Source organism: Mauremys mutica, chromosome 2 (assembly GCF_020497125.1).
Source record: "Mauremys mutica isolate MM-2020 ecotype Southern chromosome 2, ASM2049712v1, whole genome shotgun sequence".
NCBI classification, from domain to species: domain Eukaryota; kingdom Metazoa; phylum Chordata; order Testudines; family Geoemydidae; genus Mauremys; species Mauremys mutica.
The window spans coordinates 93,965,813-93,990,746 of NC_059073.1; the positions used below are offsets into that span (position 1 = coordinate 93,965,813).

At 40.9% G+C, this 24,934-nt stretch overlaps 1 protein-coding gene across 1 annotated transcript in view; it reads left to right on the plus strand.

The window, feature by feature from the left end:
* The window catches only part of LOC123363189 (centrosomal protein of 192 kDa-like), a 220,227-nt gene that overhangs the window by 161,626 nt on the left and 33,667 nt on the right, over nucleotides 1-24,934 (plus strand). Inside the window, exons 40-48 of the mRNA XM_045004073.1 lie at nucleotides 1,655-1,831; nucleotides 5,997-6,087; nucleotides 6,597-6,773; nucleotides 7,977-8,237; nucleotides 8,494-8,615; nucleotides 13,142-13,251; nucleotides 16,022-16,172; nucleotides 21,636-21,808; nucleotides 22,226-22,349. Coding sequence (XP_044860008.1) covers nucleotides 1,655-1,831; nucleotides 5,997-6,087; nucleotides 6,597-6,773; nucleotides 7,977-8,237; nucleotides 8,494-8,615; nucleotides 13,142-13,251; nucleotides 16,022-16,172; nucleotides 21,636-21,808; nucleotides 22,226-22,349 — 1,386 coding nt within the window. The remainder of the gene's footprint in view (nucleotides 1-1,654; nucleotides 1,832-5,996; nucleotides 6,088-6,596; nucleotides 6,774-7,976; nucleotides 8,238-8,493; nucleotides 8,616-13,141; nucleotides 13,252-16,021; nucleotides 16,173-21,635; nucleotides 21,809-22,225; nucleotides 22,350-24,934) is intronic.

The following is a 24,934-nucleotide window of genomic DNA, read 5'->3' on the forward strand; positions in this document are numbered from 1 at the left end:
GAGGGAAGGGGGGAAGTATGTGGTCATGGAATTAGATTGTATCATAATGCGTATGCACAAGAGAGCTGGAATAGGTTGCATAGACAACCTTGATTTTAACACTTCCTAAGTGCTTGACTTTGCAACCTTACAGTTCTTTGAATGTAGCTTTTTATGTGTAATTTCCATGGTTTTTAAAAAAGCAAGCATAAAAAACAAATTCCATCATGTGGTATATTGAGACCCACACAGTTCATCAGCGGGTTGGATTTAGATCCCTACTACAGACTCGTGCCACTTGAGCTAATGGAATAAATGATAGCAATAGTAAATTGTCATTTTCTGTGGACCAACACTAGAAGGAGAAGGGACACTGTGCCAATGTGTTTCCCAGATGCTATTTGCTGACAGCAGAGGAATAGTGAGACTAGGGAATCTTGGGTTTCATTCCAGGCTTCAGATGGGAGTGTGCTCTAGTAGTCAGACACCTTCTGCCTGTTCTTTGCCCCCCAAAGCTTGACCCTTCTGCCCATGTCCTTCAGTATGTCCCTGATCCAGTCCTGTCCGTTCCCTACCTCTGGTTCTTCATCCTAGTCTCAACTAAGGCTTCTTACCCAGTAATTCCTAGTCTTACACCTCTGGACTGCCCACTAGTCTCCCCATCCCCCAGCTCCTTGTTCCCAGGATTGGTTAGGGTGTCGGGGGGAGAACTGGGATTGCCCCCCTCTTTGTGTAATCTGTCCTTCCTCGACCCCACCAACTGGTTCCTAGTTCCAGTCTATTTGCCCAGCTAGTCCAAGGCTTCCCCTAGCTCCTTATCAGATGTCTTCCCTCCATGGATCCCACTCCGTTTCCTTGTCCAGCTAATTCTAGTTCCTTCACCCCAACTCCCAGTTTCACATACTCCTGCCTTCAGTCCCAGGACCTTATACCAATCTACTACCCCTGCTGTACTCAGCCCAACGTCCAGGTCTTGTCCTTTTTACATTCAAATAAGGCAGTTTTCTCCTCCATGCTGCCTGGGCCAAAGTAGGTGAACGGTTAGTAAGAGCACAGGAGAGAAAGGGTCTCAGTCTTAGTGCCTTGGCTCAAAGCAGTTGAAGCTGTAATTGCTGGGAAAGTCCTGCTCAGCCCCAGGCTGGAGCTTTCTGAGCATGGACAGAATCTTAGGGAAATTTAACTATGGAGCTCTAGCAAGTCTTTACTGGGTGTGTGCAAATTGAAGTTTGTTTGTTTTTTTGAAGGCTTGTAACTTGGCTGAATTTGAGTGGATTTTCATGTGGATGACAAAAAGCATATCCCTGACATTCTGTACACCCACTTGATAAATTTGAAGTCCCTGATTCAAAACAAGGGTTACTAGGGTCTCTCAAAGAAAAGGTTGCCAAAATTTTGAGATGCGCAAAGCTGTATTTTCCTCAACATTGTTCTTGGAAATAGCACAATTGTTGTCTGAAATTTTCCATGGTGAGTGTCTGCCTCAAACAGTTTAAAGTTTGGCAACTGAAAATATGGTCTTGCATTGGGAGTGGTTACCCAACACTTTTTGGATGGAGCAATTTGCCTTGCCTAAAATAAATACTGTGGGTAATGTTATATACAACTAATTTACATGACGGTTTGCATGATGAAATCCCTTGCTTATCAGATGACTTTCAGGATTTTCTATTTGTAGTATCTTGAAAATCCTTGTGTTGCCATCTGGACCTCAGTATGAAGTGGTGGTAAAAGGTGAGGTGAATATTTTGGGAAACAGACCACTGGCAACGACTTCCTGCTACTCAGACATTCCACCCATTCTCTCCAATAAGCAGTTCATGGCATGGGGAGGGGTTACACTTGGAAGAACAGTGTAAGTACCAGCAGTTCAGTTCTTCACATTTAATGTCCCGTTAATATTGTAATGCACTTCTATGCAGTATAAATTTTTTGCTATGCTTGCATTTAGCCTGAAAATAGAGCCTTAAAATGCAATGATAGACTGGTTTTATTAAATGTCTTCCTAAGTTCATGTACCTAATATTGAGCATACATTACATATATAAACCTTTTACTTTTTATGTAGGAAGTCTTTAGAGAGACAAACTGTAAACTTGCTTAAGCTCTTGACTTTGCTTAACTTTCTGATGGCAGTGGCTGGAAAAATATATCTAGTTTTAGAGAAAAGGAAACTAGTTCAAACAGTTCTATAGTATTAGGAACACGTCCAAAGTATCGTGTTGAAAAATTGTGAATGTATAAGTTGTTTTGATACCAAGCAGCCACTAGGAGTTAATAGTTTGCTATAAATATGGATCACTTTAAAAGCCCTGTTTTTTAGATTTTAAGGCCAGAAGGAACTGTTGTGAATGTCAGGCCACAGGCCACAGGAACTAACGTGAATCAATTCCAATCTTGACTTTAAAATTTGTATTGATGGTGAATCCATCACAACCTTTAGAAAGTTGTTCCAATGGCTAATTACTCTTATTGTTAAAAACTTGTACCTTATTTTTTATTTGAATTTGTGTAGCTTCAACTTCCAGACGTTAGATCTTGTTATACCCGTGTCTACTAGTTTTGAAGAGCCCTCGATTATCAGATTTCTGTTCCCCACTTAGATACTGATAGACTGTGATCAAATCACACCATGACATTCTGTTTAAGCTTGTTGGGTGAGAAATGAGATCTACTCCAATTTAGGCTTAAACGTTTTTTAGCTTTTATTATGCTTGTTTTAAGACAATGCTATTATCACCTATTAATTATACATACATGCAATAACAGAATCAGCAAGAAAAGTAAATGATCAAGTTACTTTCCTCAAGGACAGGGCAACTTTTTTTCCACATCTCTGATCTCTGCAATGTTCACTTATTCTTCTCCTGTATCTTCTCCACTCTTATTGTCAGTCCTCTACCTTTTATCCTATGTTCTGTAACTTTGTACAGCTACCTCATCTGTGTTCTAATGAAAACATTTTCATGCATAAATTCCAATAACTAACCTAACCTAATACATTTTTACTTATCCTGCTAAATCTTACTTTGTTCTTTCTGGTTCCAAACTCATCTGTTCCTTGCTATTGCCCCCATTGACTCCATCCAGTTCTTATTTTACAGTAGTTATTCTTTCTGGTCCGTTTTTGTGGCCTGGGATTTTTACTTGTTAGCTTGTCTGTTGGGAAGGTGTGTGTGCACCTGATTTATTGCAAAGCTAATAGCTCCCTCTTGACTCTCTGCTTTACCCTGCTATCTGCATAGCCAAAATTTAAAAAATAAGGCACACAAACCAGTTTTCTGATTTATAAACACCCTTAGAAAAATCTGAAGTGCTATATCAGTAGAAACATACAAAAAGCAAAAAAATCTATTTCTTATATATAAATATTCATTTCTCTAACATTTAGTACGTATTTGACCAACATGATTCATTACACAGTTCTCTAACAAGCTAATAAGATTTATAGTAACAGACTCAAGGATATCAGGCTTGTTTTCCGATCCTTTAATCAATCTCATTGCTCTTCTCTGAGCTCTCCCTCTAGTTTTTTGATACCCTTGAATTGTGAACACCAGTGCTGAATACAAAAGTAATATAACTTGCCTATAAGATATTGCCTTGTTAATACATCCCTATAGCCACAGCGTCACACTGGGAACTCATGGTCAGCTGATTGTTCACCATGACCCCCAGCTTCTCTCAGTGCCACCACTTACTAGGATATTCTCCAAAGTGTAAGTATGGCCTATGTTCTTTGTTCCTAGATGCATGACTACATTTGGCTGTACTGAAGAACATATTGCTTCCATGCTTATCAAGCAGTCCAAATCACTCTATATCAACGACTTGTCCTTTTCATTATTTACTATTCCCACAGTCTGTATCAGCTGCAAAGTTTATCCGTGACTTTTGTTTTCTTCCAGGTTAAATGATAAAAATGTTAAGCAGTGTAGGACCAAGAACTAATCCCTTCAGGACCACACTAGAAACACCCACTTGATTTCAATTTCCAATTATGTTTTGAGACCCATCAGGCAATTTTTAATCCATGTAATGTGTGCCAGGTTGATTTTGTATCATTGTGGTTTTCTTAATCAAAATGTTGGTGCAGTATCAAGTCAGATAATTTAGAGGTCGAAGTATATTACATAATCATACTTGTAATCTCATTTAAAAAAAAAGTCAAGTTAATTTGTTAAGATCTGTTTTCCATAAAGTCATGCTGGATTGGCATAATGTTAGCCTCTTTTAATTCTTTATTAATATAGAGTCATGTATCAGCTGACGCTTTGTTTTGCATGAGATCGATGTCAGGCCTATAATTTCCCGTATCATCCCATTTACTCTTCTTTTTTTTTTTAATATTCCAGTCCTGTGGAATTTTCCCACTATTCCCAGACTGATTTAAAATTGACATTAATGGTCCAGCTAGCTCTTTTAAAACTCTTGGATGAAAGTTATCCACACCTGATGATTGTAAAAATGTTTTTAACGAGTAGCTGATGTTCAGTATCATCCCAAATTGTCGTTTAAATGGAAGGTATTTCAACATATGATACGAAAACATCATCTGCCTTTTTTCCAAATATAGAACTAAAACTTATCAAACTCTTATGTCTTTTTTGAATTATTGACAATTCTGCAATTTCCATCTAGACCAGGATCATTGTTAGGATTCCTTTTGTTCCTAATACACTTAAATTCCTGTTGGCCAAAGATTTCTCAATGTATCCTTTGGCTTCCCTTATCATTTTTCTATATTTCCTAGCTTCTAGTTTATATTCATTGCCATCAATTTCCTCTTTTTTCTATTTTTTAATATATTGCTTTTTTAAACTTTTATAGCTGCTTTCACTATCCTTCTAAATGAGGCTTATTTTTTTTCTAACCAGTGTAGCATTCTTTCTCTATTGTGGGATTGTAGCTTTATGATCATCTAGTAAAAATGTTCCTAAACAGTTTCTAATTATCATTGTAAAGTGATCCATATATATTGCAAAATATGTTTATAACAGTATTTACGTTAGCCTATGTTTTAAGCTCTCTTCTCATAAAACAACTTAAAAAGCAACTCTTCTCATATTTCTTCTTGAAATTTGTTTTTTTGGCAATGTGTAGTTTAGGATTTAATACATGTGTGATGTTAATATATATTGGAATGGAGATAGCCTTGTAACATAGATCTTGTATCCTACTCAAGGCAAGTTCTTGGATGGACACCCTTGTTTTCAACAGCTCAAAATTTCATTTTCTGGGAAATATCACAAATCCCGTGAAATAATATCACAAATGCAATGGACATGTTAAGAACATAGTGGCTATACTGGGTCAGACCAATGGCTCACTTAGCCCAGTGTCCTGTATTCTAACAGTGGTGCGTGCCAAGTTCTTGTGAAGGAATGAACAGAACAGGGCAGGTATTGAATGATCCATCCCCTATCATCCAGTTCCAGCTTCTGGGAGTCTCAGGTTTTAAGGACACCTAGAGCAAGGAGTTGCGTCCCTGACCATCTTGGCTAAGAGCCACTGATGGGCCATTCCTCCAATGTTAACTACTGATTGTGTAATCTGAGGCCTTTAAAAAGCTGCACCAGGTCAATTTAAATTGCTGGTTTAACTGGTGCATAGAATTTGTGTTTTAAATAGTCTTATTTTGGTTTAGCCTAAATTCCTAAATTACTTAGGCCTGGTTTAAGGTGAAAGTGTCTGTTCAGCCTCTTGTACCCCATTTCACTTGAATCTGTTTAAATAACACCTTTTGTTAAAGAGGTACACAGACTCCAGCCCCGGATCATGCCCTTTGGTAAGGGAAGCAGTAATGTAACAACTTTAACCAAAAGAATGTAGCAGGATATAAATAGAAAGTGTAACAAAGAGGAATGCAATTTGCATCTAATTGGCATGCAAATAGCAGTCACTTCTGCAGGAGGTAGAACTTCAGTCCCTCTTGCTTGGTATGAGGGGTGACGGTCAGAACCACTATTATCCCTTTAACATTAATAAACATGTTTAAATAAATCCTAAATATTTTTCAGTCAACAGAAACTAACTCTACGAAATAACTCTCCATCTGCAACTCAGCATTTACGACTTTTGATAAGAGGTCAAGATCAGAACTGCTTTCAGGTTAGCATAATGCAAACTTCTGTAACACTTTTATCCAACGTTATAAAAAAGTACTTTACTTTAGTAAAACTCCAAAACTCTGCTTGTCTAATATTTAAGCTTGATATGGCATTTTATCTAAAAATGTTTGCTCACACAGGTAGCCTCATTAGAGAATCTTAATTTACATTAAGGGATCATATTTCAAGGGTCATATGTGAATCAGTTTCAGTGCAAACAGTAAAATTCTTGAGTTCATTCTAAAACAGCAGGCCAGTCCATCTCCATTTTAGAGGACAGGTTAAGTCATTTCAAACCAGTCTCCTTGGTGCCTGTCTCTTTGAAATAGCCAGTTTGAAATAGTGTAAAACAGATATTAGAGGCTGCAATCTCAAGTGTCTGCCTTCCACTGTCAGTTTCAGGTTTAGTTAGTTTGAAACTCAGTTTATAAAGTTTAAATTTTTTTGAATTAACAGTGAAATGTTGTTGCTGGTTTTTATTGCACTCAATCATTTTATTTTTTTTTATAGTTGAGAAATACATTTGGTACAGAAGAGCGGTTGACTAGTAATCAGGAGCTCAAAATCCGCCCAAGAGAAGATACCAATATCTTCTTGATGTTTGCACCCACTCATGTAGCTTGCATGTTAGCAAAGCTTGAAATCAAACAGTTGGGGATTCAATCGCAACCAGGAGTTAAGTTTACTGTAAGAATTCTGACTTAATTTTGTAATATTTCTAGTGAGTGAGCTCCTGGCTTCTCCCCTCCTGGGATGGGGCAGAGGATGGCAGGCAGCAGCAGTGGGTGTGTGGGAGGCTTGTGTGCAGGAGTGCTCTAGGGAGGCCTGGGAGGTGGGTGGGCTCCTGTCACCTCTTCCCCACCTCTCAGGGAGTGTAACAAGCCTCACCCACCCTTCCATGTGAACCCCTGAAAGGCTGAGGGTGCGGGCAAGCACTCTTCCCAGCAGGTGTGTGGGGAGACAGCATGGAGCTAGCAAGAGCTGGTGTGGAGAAGGGAGTGTGTGGTGGGGAGGCTGCATGGGGCTGGGGGAGGCTGAATGCTGAAAGGAAGGGTGCATGGCCAAAGGGAGTGTGTGTGGGAGGGAGAGTTAGGGTGACTTGCTTCTTGCCCCCCCAAGCCATGGGGTGGGTCTAGGTGAAGTGGTGTTTTTTTATGATTTTATCAGCTGGAGCCTGGGCTCTAGAACCCGGCAGGATCTGGGACCCTCCCATCCTGCAGGGTCCTTGAGCTAGTCTCTAGCCCAAGCCCAGAAGTCTACACAGCAATGAAACATCCTTGCAAGCCCAAGTCAGCTGGCCAGCCACAGGTTTTTCTTTGATGTGTAGACATATCCTTAAGGCCTGAGAGTTCACAATATACAATTGCAAGGGCGATGCATGTTGACCCCACTTATCTACATGGTAGAGTCACATGCAGTATAGGGGTGTCATTTCTGAAGCACGCTAATGTGTTGTGTCCTGGTGCACCTTAAAAGTTTCTTAATGGATACATATTAAAATGCACTAGGAAACTCAGTTTTTAGCAGGGTTTACACAGACCAACTCATGTGCTTTACACAGGTTTATATTGTACAAACATGTTAGTGCACTTCAGAAATCACATCCCCATACTGCACATTACCCCACCATGTAGGCAAACCCTCAGATGTTCTTGCAACTGTTAGAAGGGTGTTAACAGAATTTTAAAAGTCTGAGGTAAAATACAATACAATTAATTTACACTTAATGTCACTTTGAAAAGGTCTATTTTCAGTGTATCACATTTAAAGCTTTTTCATGGGTCCCTCCCTTAACCGTTTGGATTCTTTGTAAACCTTAGTAGCTTTCATAACGCTGTTTTGTTAGAGACATTCTTAAAATGTTGGCTGAATTACTATTTTTATTTTCAGATACCTTTGTCTGGATATGGGGGAACAAGCAATGTAATTTTAGAAAACGTTAAAAAGCTCTCTGACAGTTACATGGTAACACTGAATGAATTATTGCCTGATAAATTTAGAGAAGTTACTTTCCGCATAAGAAATATGGGCTCTCGAGCTGCCTATGTTAAAGCACTATGCTTTAGGGACCTTCAGTCAAAAGTTGTCATGGATCCTAAAGTGATAGTTATTTCTCCAGAGAAATTTGTACTTAAGGAAGGAACACAAGAGGTAAGTGTAAAAGCCCAATTCAACACAAGTTGTATTAATTTAATTGAAGCTGACATATCCAGCTAATATACATGACCTGTAAAATGTGTGTAAATTCCCCAATTGAACTGTATTCAAGTTTATGAAATCCAGAAGACTAAACTAACTTGGCGTTACAGTACATTTCATTGACACTGACTTTATTTTACCAAACTTAATACTAATTTAAAGGAAAAAACTTTGAAATTCAAATATTTAAAGACTTTATTTCTATCAGGTGGTTACAGTAACATGTAATCTTGTGGAAAGAGAAGAAATGTTACATAAAACAAGCACATCGATATTATCTACAATATGCTTCTTTTGTGGAGATGAAGTTTCCAGGCAACAGTATCGCAGGTAGGGTAGAATTTACTACTCTGAAATAGTCAGCTATTTTTTTACACGTATGTTAAAAGTCAAATGTAAAGTACTACTTATGTGGTTTCTACAGTGTCTCTAAGGATAACATTAATATTCTTGCTGCTATTATGAAGCCTCATTAAGTCTTTCACTAGCATACTTTGGATTTGTGTGACTCTAGTATCAGAAGAGAGATTCTACCTTTTTATTCCTAATATGCTTTGCTCTTAACTTTATAAGCCTTTACTTAAATTCAAAAAAATTAAGAACTCTTGAGAGGAAGAATGTAGATGTTCAATTTTTTTATATTAGTCTTCAATGAGATCCTCACCTTGGCTTGCTGATTTGTACTCTTATGTGTGGAGAGGGTTATGGACGTGTGTGTATGCACAAATGAAATCCTCTAGGATATTTAGACGTTCACACTTCAGAGGTTATTCAAGTTATTCAAGTGTGCACAATGGATCTGAGGTATAAATATTTAATTGTAATAAGATGAAAAATTAACCAGACACTCTACTTTTAATAAGCTAAGTTTAAGGAGCACTTTTGCTGTATCTAGAACAGTTGATCTGATCATATATTGAAGTTGCAAAATAAGTATCAAAACACCAAACCATTTATCACTCAGAACGTTCAGACCAAGTTTCCCAAAAATGGATTCCAAAATTAGTGAGTACAGACGTCATATGGAGGAATTAGATAGGCTTTAAGTTGACTGGCTGATGTCCACCCAGGCCTTGCAAAGTTCTGGTAGACATGTGGCTCATTGAAATAAATGATCCTTAAGTAAATCGACTTTGTTTCAAAAGCTAAGTTTTCCCGTTTGTGCACCAGCTATCGGAGGACTTTAGGCCAGTTCTATGGAACACCACTACACAGGTTAGAGTTGCTGCTTACGTTTACCCCAGGACTCATCCGGTCTGGGACCCTGACCTGTAGGGAGGAAATATGCAAAGCAAACAGTTTTTCCAATTTTTATATTTTATTAACGAAAGTAAGTAAACAACATCATAAAATAAAATACATATAAACTTTTATTTAGTTTATATCAAACCAATCTATCAAACTGATTAAACCATACCAAATAAACCCACAGTTCCTTGTAAGTTTCTGTGTAATAACTTAGCTAAACAAGACTGCCCCCAAAGTAACAGGGCATGATCAGTCTCACTGCCACTCAGTTATATTTAGGTTCCAACCAAATAGTTGATAGTCATAGAGCATCAAACCACTTCCAGGTTGAAGCTAATGTTGAGACTACAGCTCGGATGCCAATTAATGTAGCCGTCTCAAATTATATAGACGGTTAGGTAACCGCCAGTATCTTCACTCCATCCCCCAAACATAGACGGTTACGTGCAATATTCCAATACATTTCAAAATGACACAGCAGATTATATTTGAAATTCAAATAAATTTAAGTGAAAACATGATTTTTCCTGATTAAACATACACCACCTAACCCATGAAATATATGCATGTGTGATCTTTTAAACAGCAAGGCAGTTTAACTTAGGAACTATTCGATAGGCACGCTTCTCAGATGAATTCTGTTGGTTCTAGCCATCCACATGTGCTCACTATCAGCCATCTGCCAGAGTTAAAAACAAGTGCAGGAATGTTGAGGTAGAGGCATCCCTCTACTAATACCTAGAAAATAAAATATATTTGAAAAGTTGATACATAGGAAGGATTTTTTCTTTTTCACTCTAGTGCCTACATTCAGCTTCAGGAAATTGGTACGTGGTTGAAAAGATTAGTTGGCACTTTCATTGGCTTAGGTGTATGGACTTACTGGCTAGCAAGCTGGAGGCTGCTTGCTTGTAGATGTCAAACCTCAAATGTTGCCTGTTGATTGAATCTTATCCATCAGTAGCCAGCCAGCAGGGTGGAGGAAGCACAGGGTCTCTGTCGGACATGATGGCATTGTTTAGCCAGAGGCCAGAAGTCAGTGACTATAGCAGTAGCCACTGGAGGCATGTAAGCAAGACAACAAGTAAAGTTGCTTCAGTTTTTTGAAGATGGTGGCCTAACTTGTTTCTCATGCTTGGAGTTACTCCTCAGGAGCCCTGTAATGAATCAGAATGGGGGACTCCCTTGAGATCATTGACATAGGGACTAATTCACCTGTGTGTAAACGAACTTTCCCATTCCAGTAATTTCACAAAGTCCATGAATCCAAAAATATATCCAGTCAGCAGGTCTTTAGGTTTTTGTGATGTTTGAGTTGTAGATCAATCAACCTACCAAAGTCCTGAATTAAAATAATTAAAAAATGCAAAACTAGCAATAATTCCTAAACCATGCTCATAAAAAGTACATTTACTAGTCTATAGACTGATGTTTATAACTTCCCCATGTGTTTTGGTACTCAGTGACTCAACTTTAAATAACATTTTTGACACACAAAGGTTGGGTGACAGCTAAGACTTTTAACTCAGAGCAAAATGTCTCTTCCTCCTAAAATCACAATTTTGGGGTTCAGTGTTTATATGCAAGCCTAAATCCGTATTGATATCTGTGACGGGGCAGGGCAGCCCCGCACTGGTACAGCAGGGGTTAACCCTTCTTTACTAGCAGAGGAAGCCACGCCCAGGAAGTTCTGCTGGGCATGCTCCAACTGGCAGACCAGTATAAAAGCCTGCAGGTCTGCTCAGTCTGGGCTGGCCACCGGGGGAGAAGGACGTAGACCGTCAGCCTCTGCAGAGGGAGAGCCCAGGAGCTCGGACCGGGGCGCCAGCCGAACCGGGGCCGACCCGGAGCCCCCGGGGAGGGACACCGGCAGTGACGGACCTACGGGGGAGCCGCTCCCACAACGCAGACGTCCTGCCAGGCAGGGTAGGAAGTGACCCAGGGGCATTGTAGAGACTGACAGCCTTAAAGCTGCAGTACCGCTCGGCGTGTTGCGGGCGGATCCCCGCCGAGCGGGTGGCAAGGAGAACTTGCCACAAACAGGGCCCTGGGTCGGGGCTCGGTGGAGAGGGAGGGCCCGAGTCCCCATACCCCACCCCGTAATACCCCACCCCGAAGGGGGTGTGTAGGGACTCAGGCCGCTAGGCCGCGCTACCCCACCCCGAAGGGGGTGTGTAGGGACTCAGGCCGCTAGGCCGCGCTACCCCACCCCGAAGGGGGTGTGTAGGGACTCAGGCCGCTAGGCCGCGCTACCCCGCCCCGAAGGGGGTGTGTAGGGACTCAGGCCGCTAGGCCGCGCTACCCCGCCCCGAAGGGGGTGTGTAGGGACTCAGGCCGCTAGGCCGCGCTACCCCGCCCCGAAGGGGGGCGCTTGTGGACTCCGGCCGCTAGGCCGCGCTACCCCGCCCCGAAGGGGGGCGCTTGTGGACTCCGGCCGCTAGGCCGCGCTACCCCGCCCCGAAGGGGGGCGCTTGTGGCCTCCGGCCGCTAGGCCGTGCTACCCCGCCCCGAAGGGGGGCGCTTGTGGCCTCCGGCCGCTAGGACGCGCTACCCCACCCCGAAGGGGTGTGTATGGACTCCGGCCGCTAGGCCGTGCTACTTCGCCCCGAAGGGGGCGCTTGCGGACTCCGGCCGCTAGGCCGTGCTACTTCGCCCCGAAGGGGGCGCTTGCGGACTCCGGCCGCTAGGCCACGCTACCCCGCCCCGAGAGGGGGGCGCTTGCGGACTCCGGCCGCTAGGCCGAGCTACTCCACCCCGGAGGGGGTGTCCATAGACTCTGGCCGCTAGGCCGTAATACGCCGGCTACCAGGGGCAGTCCGAAGGACAAGCGAGTGGTGCAGCGCTAGGCCCCAACCCGCCCCTGCCACGAGGGGCGCTGGGGCACCTGGCCCATCACAATATCCCTAAGTAATTTAAATAGGTGGCCTAACTTTCAAAAGTGACTTCAAAAAGATTTGTTAGCACTTGTCAAAATCAGATTGAATCAGTTAAGCCTCATGACTACAGCACTTGCCAATGAAGGACTGTCATTGGAAACAAGCTCAGAGAATGGGATGATAAATGGCCACACCACACTAACATTACATCTATTTTGAAGATACCATTTGTGAAACTCTGACTTTGTAGAAATCCAGGAAAAAATTAACATTTTAGAATAGGCTTCCAAATTCCTGAAGTCCAGATTATAACAACCATGTGAATCCCCTCAGACTTCAGTTTTTTGTAGTGCTAACATCATACTCACTCTGAAGATGAAAACGTTATGTGGTACCACATACTACGTATTTAAAATTATAACAGTGTGAGAGTGGGCAAGTTCTTCAGAAATTCATTTAACTGAACTAGCAGTGACAATAAAAAATATGACTGTCTCAGTTCACTAGTTGCTACATCATGGAGCAGTAGAACAGATGTTTCTTGAATGAGGTATGCTCATAAAAACTGTCACATCACTGAAGAAAGTTACAGGTTTGGTGTATTCAAGAAATAGAGTAAAGGTTGTTTTGGTGGTAGACTTTTTTCCCTCCCACTGAGATGTACGTTTGTCTTAGCCTAAGTGGTAAAAATGAGTGGGGATCCCAAATATGTTTTTCTGATATTTCTAACAGAGCTGTGCTGTATAAACCAGAGGCAGCAAAACAAATACTCCCTGAAAACAGCATGCTGAGAAACATTACCTTTGATGAAGAATTTCAAGGGGAACAGCTAGTGACGGAAGGTAAACATGTAACTTCTGAAAAAGTACCATTACAAATATTTATTCCTGAAATGTTTTTTCTAGACATTACTCCTAATAAAACTATTTGTGCAATATTTGGTAAATACAGAATAGAAATCCTGATTTGCACAAAATTTACCTCCTCTTATTCCGTACCCAGACCTGCTTATTTTTGCCTACCTGTTATGTGAGGTTTTTTTGGTTGTAAGCTCTTTGTGGCAAGGACTGCCATTTGCTAAGTACGCTCATGGCAAAACAGGACTCTGTCCTCTAGGCAGTATTGCATTATAAATGTTAAATAATGGTTTCAATAGCTTCTTCCTCTCATTGCTGCTTCAGAAATACTATATTCGGACACTTCTCCAATGCAAATTTGTCACTGTTAATTTTACAAAGATCAGAATAAATTATCTTTAAGAAGTGACCATTTTTTAGTTTCTAAGGAACATTTTTTAAAAGTAGTGCAAAAATTACTTATCCCAAAAAAGAAGTATTTCAAGCAGTGCCTTTTCTTCCTCTCCTTTGTACCATGAAGGAATTTATTATCCAGATTAAGAAAGTCTACTTCTGCCTCTGAGGGTGTCCTTTTTTTGTGAGTTGGTGAAAACCCTCAATATCTCTTTTGAACAAAAGCAAATTTCATATTGAATGCCAAAAACTTATTTACTTACTGAGCACCAAAAGTGTTGAATAGTATTCAGGGACACACAGAAATTATGTTGCTTAAGGATATACAGGTGAATATAATCTAGACTGATTCTTTCCCTATGTATTCTTTTCTATTAAATGTTTGCCTCTTTACAACAACAAAAGACGTGAAGCTTGAAAGCTTCTCTCTCTTACCAACTAAGGTTGGTCCAATAACAGATATTACCTCACCCACCATGTCTGTCTCATATCCTGGGATCTACAAGCCAAAAACAATGTAATATTAGTGAACCATTCCTGGTATGTTGAGCACCATAGAAAAATTGATGAGGAAATAAATTATTATTAGGACTGTTAAGCGATTTTAAAAAATTAATTGCGATTAATTGCATGATTTTAAAAATTAATCACAGTTAATCACGCTGTTAATAATAGAATACCATTTAATTAAATATTTTTGGATGTTTTCTACATTTTCAAATATATTGGTTTCAATTACAACACAGAATACCAAGTGTATAGTACTCACTTTGTATTTATTTTTGATTACAAGTATTTGCACTGTAAAAAAACAAATAGTATTTTTCAATTCACCTAATACAAGTTCTGTAGTGCAATCTCTTTATCAAGAAAGTTGAACTTACAGATGTAGAATTATATACACAAAAACTGCATTCAAAAATAAAACAATGTAAAATTTTAGAGCCTGCAAGTCTACTCTGTCCTACTTCTTATTCAGCCAATCGCTCAGACAAACAAGTTTGTTTACATTTGCAAGAGATAATGCTGCCCGCTTCTTGTTTACAATGTCACCTGAAAGTGAGAACAGGCGTTCACATGGCACTGTTGTAACCGGTGTTGCAAGATATTTACGTACCAACTGTGCTAAATATTCATATGTCCCTTCATGCTTCAACCACCATTCCAGAGGACATGCACCCATGCTGATGATGGGTTCTGCTCAATAACAATCCAAAGCAGTGTAGACCAACACATGTTTATTTTCATTATCTGAGTCAGATGCCACCAGCAGAAGGTTGATTTTCTTTTTTGGTGGTTCGGGTTCTGTAGTTTCTACCTCAGAGTGTTGCTCTTTTAAGACTACTGAACGCATGCTCCACACCTCGTCCCTCTCAGTTTGGAAGGCACGTCAGATTCTTAAACCTTGGGTCAAGAGCTGTAGCTATCTTTAGAAATCTCACATTGGTACCTTCTTTGCGTTTTGTGAAATCTGCAGCGAAAGCGTTCTTAAAATGAACGACGTGCTCGGTCATCATCTGAGACTGTAACATGAAATATATGGCAGAATGTGGGTAAAACAGAGCAGGGAACATACAGTTCTCTCCCAAGGAGTTCAGTCACAAATTTAATTAACGCATTCTTTTTTTAACAAGTGTCGTCAGCATGGGAGCATGTTCTCTGGAATGGCAGCCGAATCATGAAGAGGCATACAAATGTTCAGCATATCTGACACATAAATACCTTGCAATGCCGGCTACAAAAGTGCCATGCAAATGCCTCTTCTCACTTCCTGGTGACATTGTAAATAAGAATACATTTACAGGAGATATTTACAAACACACTTGTTTGTCTTCACAACTGGCTGAACAAGAAGTAGGACTGAATGAACTTGTAGGCTCTGAAGTTTTACATTTTGTTTTTGAGTGCTGTTATGTAACAAGAAAAATCTACATTTGTAAGTTGCACTTTCATGACAGAGATTGCACTACAGTACTATACTTGTATGAGGTGAATTGAAAAATACTGTTCCTTTTATCATTTTTACTGTGCAAATATTTGTAATAAAAATAATATACACATTGATTTCAATTACAACACAGAATACAAGCTATATGAAAATGTAGAAAAACATCCAAAGTATTTAATAAATTTCAATTGGTATTCTATTGTTTAACAGCGCAATTAAAACTGCATGGAGGCTGAGTCTATTTTAGGTTCAGTAATGCGAACTCTATTAGGTTACACAGTCCATTTATTAGTTTATTATGGGTATCTTTTCTAAAACGTCTAGCTTATCAATTCACAGTTACAATGCATAATTGTTATATGTTATCCTTTTTAGATTTTTTTCCTTTTAATCCTTCAAAATATCTTTTCTTAGTGTATGACCTACCACAAAGGACAAATGACATCGAGCTTTTTTATGGAAATATGCGTAAAGTTATTCTTTCTGTGGTTGGAGATGCTAGAGATTCCAGTTTTAAGAGGGATTGTCTTCAGCAGTCTCAAGGACATAGCTTGGAATCAGACAGGTACAGTGAACATTAGATTTAATACATATAAAAATCATTATGATTTACTGCTAATTAGGGGGGGTCATGTTACTTTTCACATTAAAAGCTTGATAAAGCTTTTTAGAGGTAGTGGTGTATTGAGTAATGAAACACTGTCGGTGACAAAAACTAGATCAAAAAGTTCAGCTCTTTTTTTCTTTATACTTCCACTCCCTCATTTCTCCACAGATTAGGAAGGGTTTTGGCAGTACCCTGAAAATGGTGTTTTCTGAGTTGAATATTACAATGGATCTTGTATTTGCATTTTGACGTACATTCTGATAGAATTGTGATAACTAAAATTCTAAACTAATAAAAAGCTGATGATGCACCCCTGCCTGCAATTTATGGATATCTCTTCTTCTGCGTTCTGTCAGCTGGCAAAGAGAATGTATTTTTTCAAAATAAATTATGCCCCTGATCTGAGAGATTAAGGCTTGTTTGGGGGTAAGTGGGAGAAGCTAGCTGAAGTTTTGATGCCTCTGTGAGGAGAATAAACTTATTATGGGGAACTGATCAGCTGTTACACTGACTTATCCACCAGACGAAACCCTTGAAGATTGCGGAACCCACATTGCTTCCCTAAAGGAATAATAAGATCAATCCAGAAGTCAACTTTCCCTCAAACTGCTAGTGTTCCAGTTCAGGGATCAGTTCTGTGAGGACTATGGAGCAGTTCTGTAAAACACTATTAGATATGTCAAAGTACATTTGTCCCTGTTTTTTTTTCTTCTCGTGCCCAACAGTTAGCTACTGACAAACATTATGGCACCACCTACCAGAAGCAATGAGGCAAAATATTTATCAGTTAACTCTGATATATGTGTCAGTGTGTTCTCTCTTCTCTGCCTCCTAACCTGGAAGCATAACATGCTACCTAATACTTCAGTTCTCAGCTATTGTTCTGTCTTTCCTAACTTCCTATTCCTCCTTCTGAACTTAATAGGGAAGAAAAGGGAAAAACCCAGTGAGTATAGGAATTGTCTGCTGCTGAGATCTGTTTCAAAGCTCTCTAGTCAGACAGAAGCCCTACAGGAAAGGGCAAAACATCATCCACTCTCTTCCTCCCTGTCTCCCCCACCGGTCTTCCTCAAAGGCTCTGAACCCCTGGGGACTGACTGCTCTTAAGATTCAGCTCTGTCTCCAAGAAGTAATGCTTGTCTTGTCTTCATGGCCTAGCAGCCAACTTTATAGCTCCTTGTCCAGGTAAAGCTATTTGGGAGTCTCAGTCCGAATGACAGACCCCTGGCAGGCTGCATTATCACCAGGATAAACCCAATTGTGCAGACCTTTCTTTACTTTCAGAAACTTTTTCTTTACTTTCAACTGGGCTGATCTTATTGGGTAAAATCTCCACCCTTCTTCTGCTAGTATGTTTGTTTACTCTCCTCTCCCCTCCCCTCCCACATAGTATCAACACTGGAACTGACTGCTGCATACTCCAGTATTTCAGACACTCTCTCCATTTCTCTGCAGATCAGTTCCCTCTAGGGCTCCCGCTGTCTAATATAATTCTGAAGCAGATTCTCCCTGCGTGTATGATATGCCGCCTGCTACTGAAGTGCTGTCTCTCTCTACTTCTGAGGATTCTGGGAAGAGTGCTTCCTCTTTCTCAGGCTTGTCAGATCCTTACTTTACCAATGATACCCATAAATCAAGTTGTAGAATGGCTTCTTTTTTCCTGGCCTAAAGTAATTATTCCTTTATGTCATTGAGTAGTGAAACAAAAGTTTGTCACCTGGTGGGGAGGGTCCTGCACCTGGCTGCAACTTTAGCTTCTGGGTATAAACTAGGTAGAACTTAAATTCTGCACCCCTCAGAATTGCTAAGGTGGTCTTTCTCCCACTTGCTGCTAATTCCTCTCCCAGATCAGGGCACATTTGATATCCTCTAGACCCTGCTCCCTACTTTGTCTTCTGTGTAGAGTCCTAAAGCATCCAGCACAGCCCTGGGGATTTAAACCGTTCCAATCCAAATCAGTAAAGTTTACTAGGTTGTCTGCCATCTTTTTTTTTTTTTTTTTTTAAGGGCAATGTACTGGAGCTCTGGCCCCTATCTTCAATAATAGTACAGAGTCCTCTATCAGTGCTGTGTCTTTGAAATGTAACAACAAGGTGGCCGGGGCCTGGGATACAAGGAGTCCTTCTCCATTCCAAAGCCTCGTTGCTGGTTTCCAGAGTGAAATCTCTGCTTCTTTGAGTGTTGGTCCCTAAGTGTATTTCATTGTGGGTATGCATGTGCTTGAGACTGGAAGACTTCTGCTAATGATGTCTGTTTGTCCATGGTTGCAACCTCTCATGGTGTGAATTGAGGATTTAAGGAGTGGTACAGACCAAGTACCTCTCCAGTTCTACTCTACCACTGCACAGTCTGAGAGGGAACCCTTCATTGTCCACAGAGCTGATCCTGTAACTTCAAACCTGTAAACATTGCTAGAGAAATTTTATTACTTAAATATTAGTTGTGGTTAGTTTTGTTGATTTTTAGGGACCTCTTCTACTCTAGGTCTGCCCCAGCCCAGATGGGACTCATGTTATGCCCAGGATCCCAGGCTTCGTGATGCATCTGGGGCAGGAGACAGTTCTTGGTCAGCAACAACCATCAAAGGTGCCTGTACTGCCTTAGAGAAGCTTATATTTTGACTGGGTGCAGTATCTGCCACTCTTCCAAGCGGAACCTGGCATGCATGGGAATTCAAACTTAGAATGCTCCACAAGGAGTATTTTTTTATGACTCCTCAGTCTGATCCAAAGTGGGCAGACTCCCTCTGCTCATCATGCAGAGGTGTTAATGAATGTTCCATCTAGCACTGTCACCTCTGACACATGGGTGAACAAAGTTAGAGCTAAGAAGCCCTTTTTCCCCAGCTCACCAGAAAGCCCTCTTAAAAAGCCTAAAGAAAAATCCCCTTCCAGAACCACCTAAATGAAAAGGGAGTACTTCCCCGATATCCTTCTCAGTTGGGTGACTCTTCATGCTCTAGGTTCAAGAGCCTATAAAGGGCATAGTACCAACCCACAGGTTTTGAGGCGTCGGAGCCTTTGCATCTCACCATTGACAGAGGAAGGACTGTCAATACTAAGAATGGAGTGTAACAAACCAAGACCGGCACAACCACTAGTACCATCAAAGGATACATGAGAACTTCATGGACTGTTGGTACTGACATGAGTGCATAAGAAAACACCAGTGTCCAAGAACAGACACGTATACCACTCCTGAGGATATTTTTTTGTAATTCTCAACCCAGAATCCCCCCTTCTAATGGACCTGGTCCTTACAAGGATAATTTTAACACTAGCAGTCTACAAACACTACAAGAGAAACTGATTCCTCATTCTATCTACTAGTTGCATTAGTGCTACATAGACGGTACCAAGGGCACCACAAATGGAACTGGAACTTTCATTTTCTTCAGGAGAATCTGACATGGAGATGGGACTGCCATCAGCCCACCAAGAGATATAAGCCCAGACAGAGAAGTTAGAATATCCTGGGCTCTGCCACAGCCTCATAATATGGGGTTCCGTCCCCTCACTCCAGGACTATTAGTTTCCTCTATGCCATTGCAATGCGACCCCCTTCTTACAACAAAAATTATTTCATTACCCCAGGAGGGGGTACCGAAGCCCGAGCCCGCCCAAGTCCCACTGCCCTGGGTAGGGGGGGCCAAAGCCCGAGCCCCACCGCTCCAGGCAGGGAGGTCAAAGCTGAAGCTCAAGGGCTTCAACCCCGGGCAGGAGGCCTACAACCTGAGTCCTGCCGCCCAAGACTGAAGCCCTCAGGTTTTGGCTTTGGCCCTGGGCAGTGGGGTTTGGGCTTCAGCACTGGGCCCAGCAAGTCTAAGCGAGTCCTAGCGACCCCATTCAGGGTCCCAACCCACAGTTTGAGAACTGCTGCTCTGTGCCTTGCGGCCCTTATCAACCTATGTTGGATCCCTCTCATTGGCCATGCTGGGGACCATGGATAATATTTTGTATTATCCGGAATTGGTACGGCATTGAGGAAAAGATAGAGCCAGATCTAGTGGTACTGCCAGTTCCAACAGGAATATCTTCATCTCCTGATGAGGCACTTGCTCTGGCCTCCTCATCTCTGCCAGTTGACTATAAACGGTTTCAAGATTTATTCAGGAGAGTTGCAGATGAGCTCTAGATTCCTCTGGAGGAAATTGAGGAGACACCCCACAAACTCCTGGATGTGTTATAGAGTATGGGACCTAGTAGAGTTGTACTCTGTTAACAATTCCCTTCATAGTGGGAGAATTTGCTTATTGCTTTTTCTCCTTTTTCCCCTGGTCTAGGCCATTCTTTGGAATAAATTAAAAAAAGAATCAAAGATGAGTTTGGAGTTTTGTGTTAACTAGTCTGTTTTATCTTTAGTGTCACCATCTTTTGTATCAGAGAAGGAATCTTTTTGGGAGTCAAGTGAACTATCTCACAGAAAGGTTTAGAAGAGTTGTGGGTTTTTTTTAAAGATCATAAGGGACAGATGACAGTCAAATCCAAAATGACTGTGTGGTTTAAAAATTGCATCCAAAAGCAAGCTAATCTGCTGCATCCAAAATTGTTATACCTTTTTGTAATAGGCATGACAGCTTTCTAGGATCAAAGGGTTGAAGTATCTCTTTTTAGAAATTTGTACGGTAGCCACCTGATTACTTCCAGACATCTTCATCTGGCAATGCCAACTAGATTTTTTTTGTAAACTTCTCTGCTGATGTTTGTTGACCATGCTCCAAGAACAACTGTGAAGTAAGCCCAACTCATCTGGCTCGATGCTTTCAACTTCTGCTATCAGAAATTGTTTCTGGGTGGGAAGTAAGATACATCAAGAAAATTACTTGCAAGTAGCATTTGTTTGTAGTTGTCCTCTTCTATCCTCTCTCTCTCTCTCTCTCTGTCTGTCCTGCCTTCCACCAGAGTGTTGCTTGGAGTTGTGACCTCATTATCTAATACTTTGCTCCAGAAACATCAAACTGGGGGTGGGGAGAAAAAGTAGTAAGTTGAAAAGTAGACTTGGTTCTGGTAGGAAGAGCTAATAAGCTGTCAACAATTGCTGTTGCTGGGTTAGATGTCAAGAGACTACTATGAAATTCGAATTACCAACAAGTAATTTTCCCTCACCGGTTACTGAAATGCAGCCTTCTCAAAGAATATCATTTGCTACTTTTCAAATTTTATGTAAACTAAACTGCCCACTGTCCTATGTCAATTATATATGGCTACTGAATTTCAATAATTTTTCCTATTAATGGAAACTTCAGTTGAAATTGAGGCCCTAGTAAACTTAGCATATGTATTAGTTTCAGATGCTAAAATCATAAAATCAAACTAGTGCTCAAAAGAAAAACAAAATGTTACCATGGCTAACTAACTTTGGATAAAGAAATTACTTTTGTCTGCAGTAAAAGCTCTTTCTTATTTCATGATATCATTTTAGACTTGGAAGCACTGATACACATACCAATACAACTTTGGATGTTCTTCCAGTTAAAGGACCTCAAGGTCCCCCATTATCTTTAAATACTGATGACCCTGTTCAGAATAAATTGATTTCTCGAGAGACATGGACCGTTCAGCCTGAACACTTAATTTTGAAATCTCCTTCTATTAGTGAGTATTTTTTTTTAAGTTTGGATAAATAAAATAACTGATCTAACTAGTGAATGGTCCTAACCTACTGTAGTATTTAAGTTTGGCTTTGGTGATACCTTTACTATAGTTCTATTGAATTTCCTCACCAAATAGTTTGAGCTGTGGTTTTGGTTTGTCAATTGAAGTTGCTTTCAAAATACCTTGATTTGCCAGAATGTGTCCTGAAACAGAGATTCTGAGATTGATTGATTAATTTCTAAAATACACTCCATTGCCAGCAAGAAGAACCACCAAGGTACAAAACATGACAAAGGGATGTTAAATAGCAAACAGTTTCCTTCTTAATCAATAGTGCTGTCAGTTTTTGATCTGCTGTAATTTTATTCATGTAAAATTTTATAGCTGAACTAAAACTTTTTTTGTATTGTACAATAGGTGGAACAGCAGAAACTGGACATATACAAATTATGAACAATTGTAATAGGTCATTGAAATTTGAACTTTCTTGGCCAGCTCATTGTCTTACAATAACACCTCAACATGGAGTTATTGAGCCAGAGTAAGTCTCTTTTCATTGTTCTTTTTCTACTATGAAAGGTATTTTCTTGCTGTTCAGATTACTTTGACCATTGAATCTGGTAAAAGTTTGAGCTTTCATGAATATACATACCACATAGGTCCTAATATATTAGATATTTTACTATTATTTTTGGTGTTTTAACGATTAATTGTAATTGCAAATTAAAATTGGATATGATTTATCTAAAAGTCTTTGAGATCAGTTGTATCATTTCTCACTAAACACATACCACTATAGCTATCCCAGTATAACTCCACATGTGAACACACTTCTGGCATACATGTGATTTTATTTCCAGTATAATTGTATGGATTAATTATACTGGAGTAAAGTCACTTATTCCAGAAAAGTGTCCACACAATAAGTTACACCAACATAGATACATTGGTATATTATATTGCTATAGTTCTGCTGGTCAGTTTTCCAGTGTAGAAAGCCTCTCATGAAGGATCTTATCACTGGGTAGGATTAGGAAAGAAGGGTGCCTACTCATTAATGAGGACATTCTGGACCCAACTAGAACCACTTGGCAAATCCCAGCATGGGTGACGCCTACCTTTTTTTTTTTTTAATATGGAGATATACCTATCTCATAGAACTGGAAGGGATCCTGAATGGTCATCAAGTCCAGCCCCCTGCCTTCACTAGCAGGACCAAGTACTGATTTTGCCCCTGATCCCTTGGCAGCCCTCTCAAAGATTGAACTTACAACCCTGGGTTTAGCAGGCCAATGCTCAAGCCCCTGAGCTATCCCTCCCCCCCACAAGTGGATGGACAAAAAAATATTGCGTCCCCCAGCATGGGAGACTGATCATCTTCTCCCGCCTCCCAGCCAGCTCCATCATGGTGGATGCTGTTAATTCCTGCGGCCATCAACACCAGATGAGATCCACTTCTAATAAGGATTAGAAGCCTTTGGACCTTTTCAGGAGGAAGGCCACACTTCAGCTTCAAATTGCCAACTACCAAGCCCTGATGGCTAAATACAACTATGTAAACTATTTGAAACTGAGAGATTTTATTGCGATCAATTCAAGGCCGTTGTTCAGGAGAGACAGTTAGTAGCAAAATAACACTACAATCTGCCCTCGACACAGCAGCCAGGTCCATCTCTGGCAGTGATGATGCGACATGCATCATGGTTCCATTTCTTGGGCTTCCCGAAGAAGGTACAGTTAGTCATCAAAGACCTTTCCTTTGAAAGCCCTAAACTCTTTGTGGAAAAGACCTGATGCCTCTCTGCACATGCTGAAAGATTCTCAAACCACTCTCTGTTCTCTTGGCATCTATAAACGGGGACAAAAGAGGAAGTTTAGTCCACAGCCCCAGCACAAACCATGCACCTCCCAATATCTAGCTCAATGCTACTATGACCCACAGGGGAAGAAGAATAAATTTTTGAGGCATAAACTATCTGGCCTGTAACCTTCCTCATCCCAGCCATCCATGTCCAAACACTAATTTTGATGTGTTGGTTGAGATATTGATAGACCACTCCCCCCATTTGCTACAGCCGACCATTGCCATCCACCCATTTGGCCACCAGACAGTAGAATTCTATGGCAGAATTCTGCAGCACCTGGGAACACATAAAATCAGACCAATAGGTCCTAGCAATCATTCGCAATGGGTACTGTATCCATTTTACCTCTCTGACCCCTCCATAACAACCTTCCCCGTCCCTCTTCAGGGACTTTCTCATGAAAGTTTGCTATGGCAAGAGGTAGGTAGCCTCCTCCAGTTAAGGAGCTATAGAACCACTACCTCAGCATCTATGGTGCTGCAAAGGGTTCTACTCGCTGTTTCCTAATACCCAAGAGGAAAGGAGGTTGGAGACCCATACTAGACCTCAGAGCTCTCAAGTTTGTCAAAGCTTAAAAATTCAAGATGGTCACTAGCAACGATTGTTCCAGCATTAGAATAGGGAGACTGGTTTTCATCCTTCAACCTTCAGAACACCTACTTTCATGTCTCAGTCCTACCGACTCTCAGACGATTTCTCAGATTTGCTCTGGGACAAGACAATTACCAGTACTCCCCTTAGGGCTATCATTGGCCCCTAGAGTATTTTCAAGGTTCTCTCAGTAGTGGACACGCACTTATGCTCCCAAGGGATCATGATTTACCCTTATCTGGATGATTGCCTCCTGAGAGCCTGGTCTCTGCAAGAGACTCACTGAGTCATCAAAACTGCAATGTGCTTGTTTACAGACCTGGGCTTACAGATCAACACCTAAAAATCAACCCTCGTTCCAGTGCAACACCTGAAATTCATAGGGGCCAACCTCGACTCGTTACAGGCCAGAGCTCTCCTACCTCAACACAGATTTCTCTCCATGGCCACACTCATAGAGACCATTCAAAGTAGCCCGCAAACATCAACCAGACAGTGCCTCCAACTCTTGGGGCATATGGCAGCAAGCACAACAATAATACCACATGCCAGGCTTCACATGTGATGCCTCCAGATGTGGTTCAGCTCAGTTTACAGACCAAAGAGGGACAGACTAGACAAACCTCTGTCACTACCCACCAGAATCAAGAACTCCTTAGATTGGTGGAAA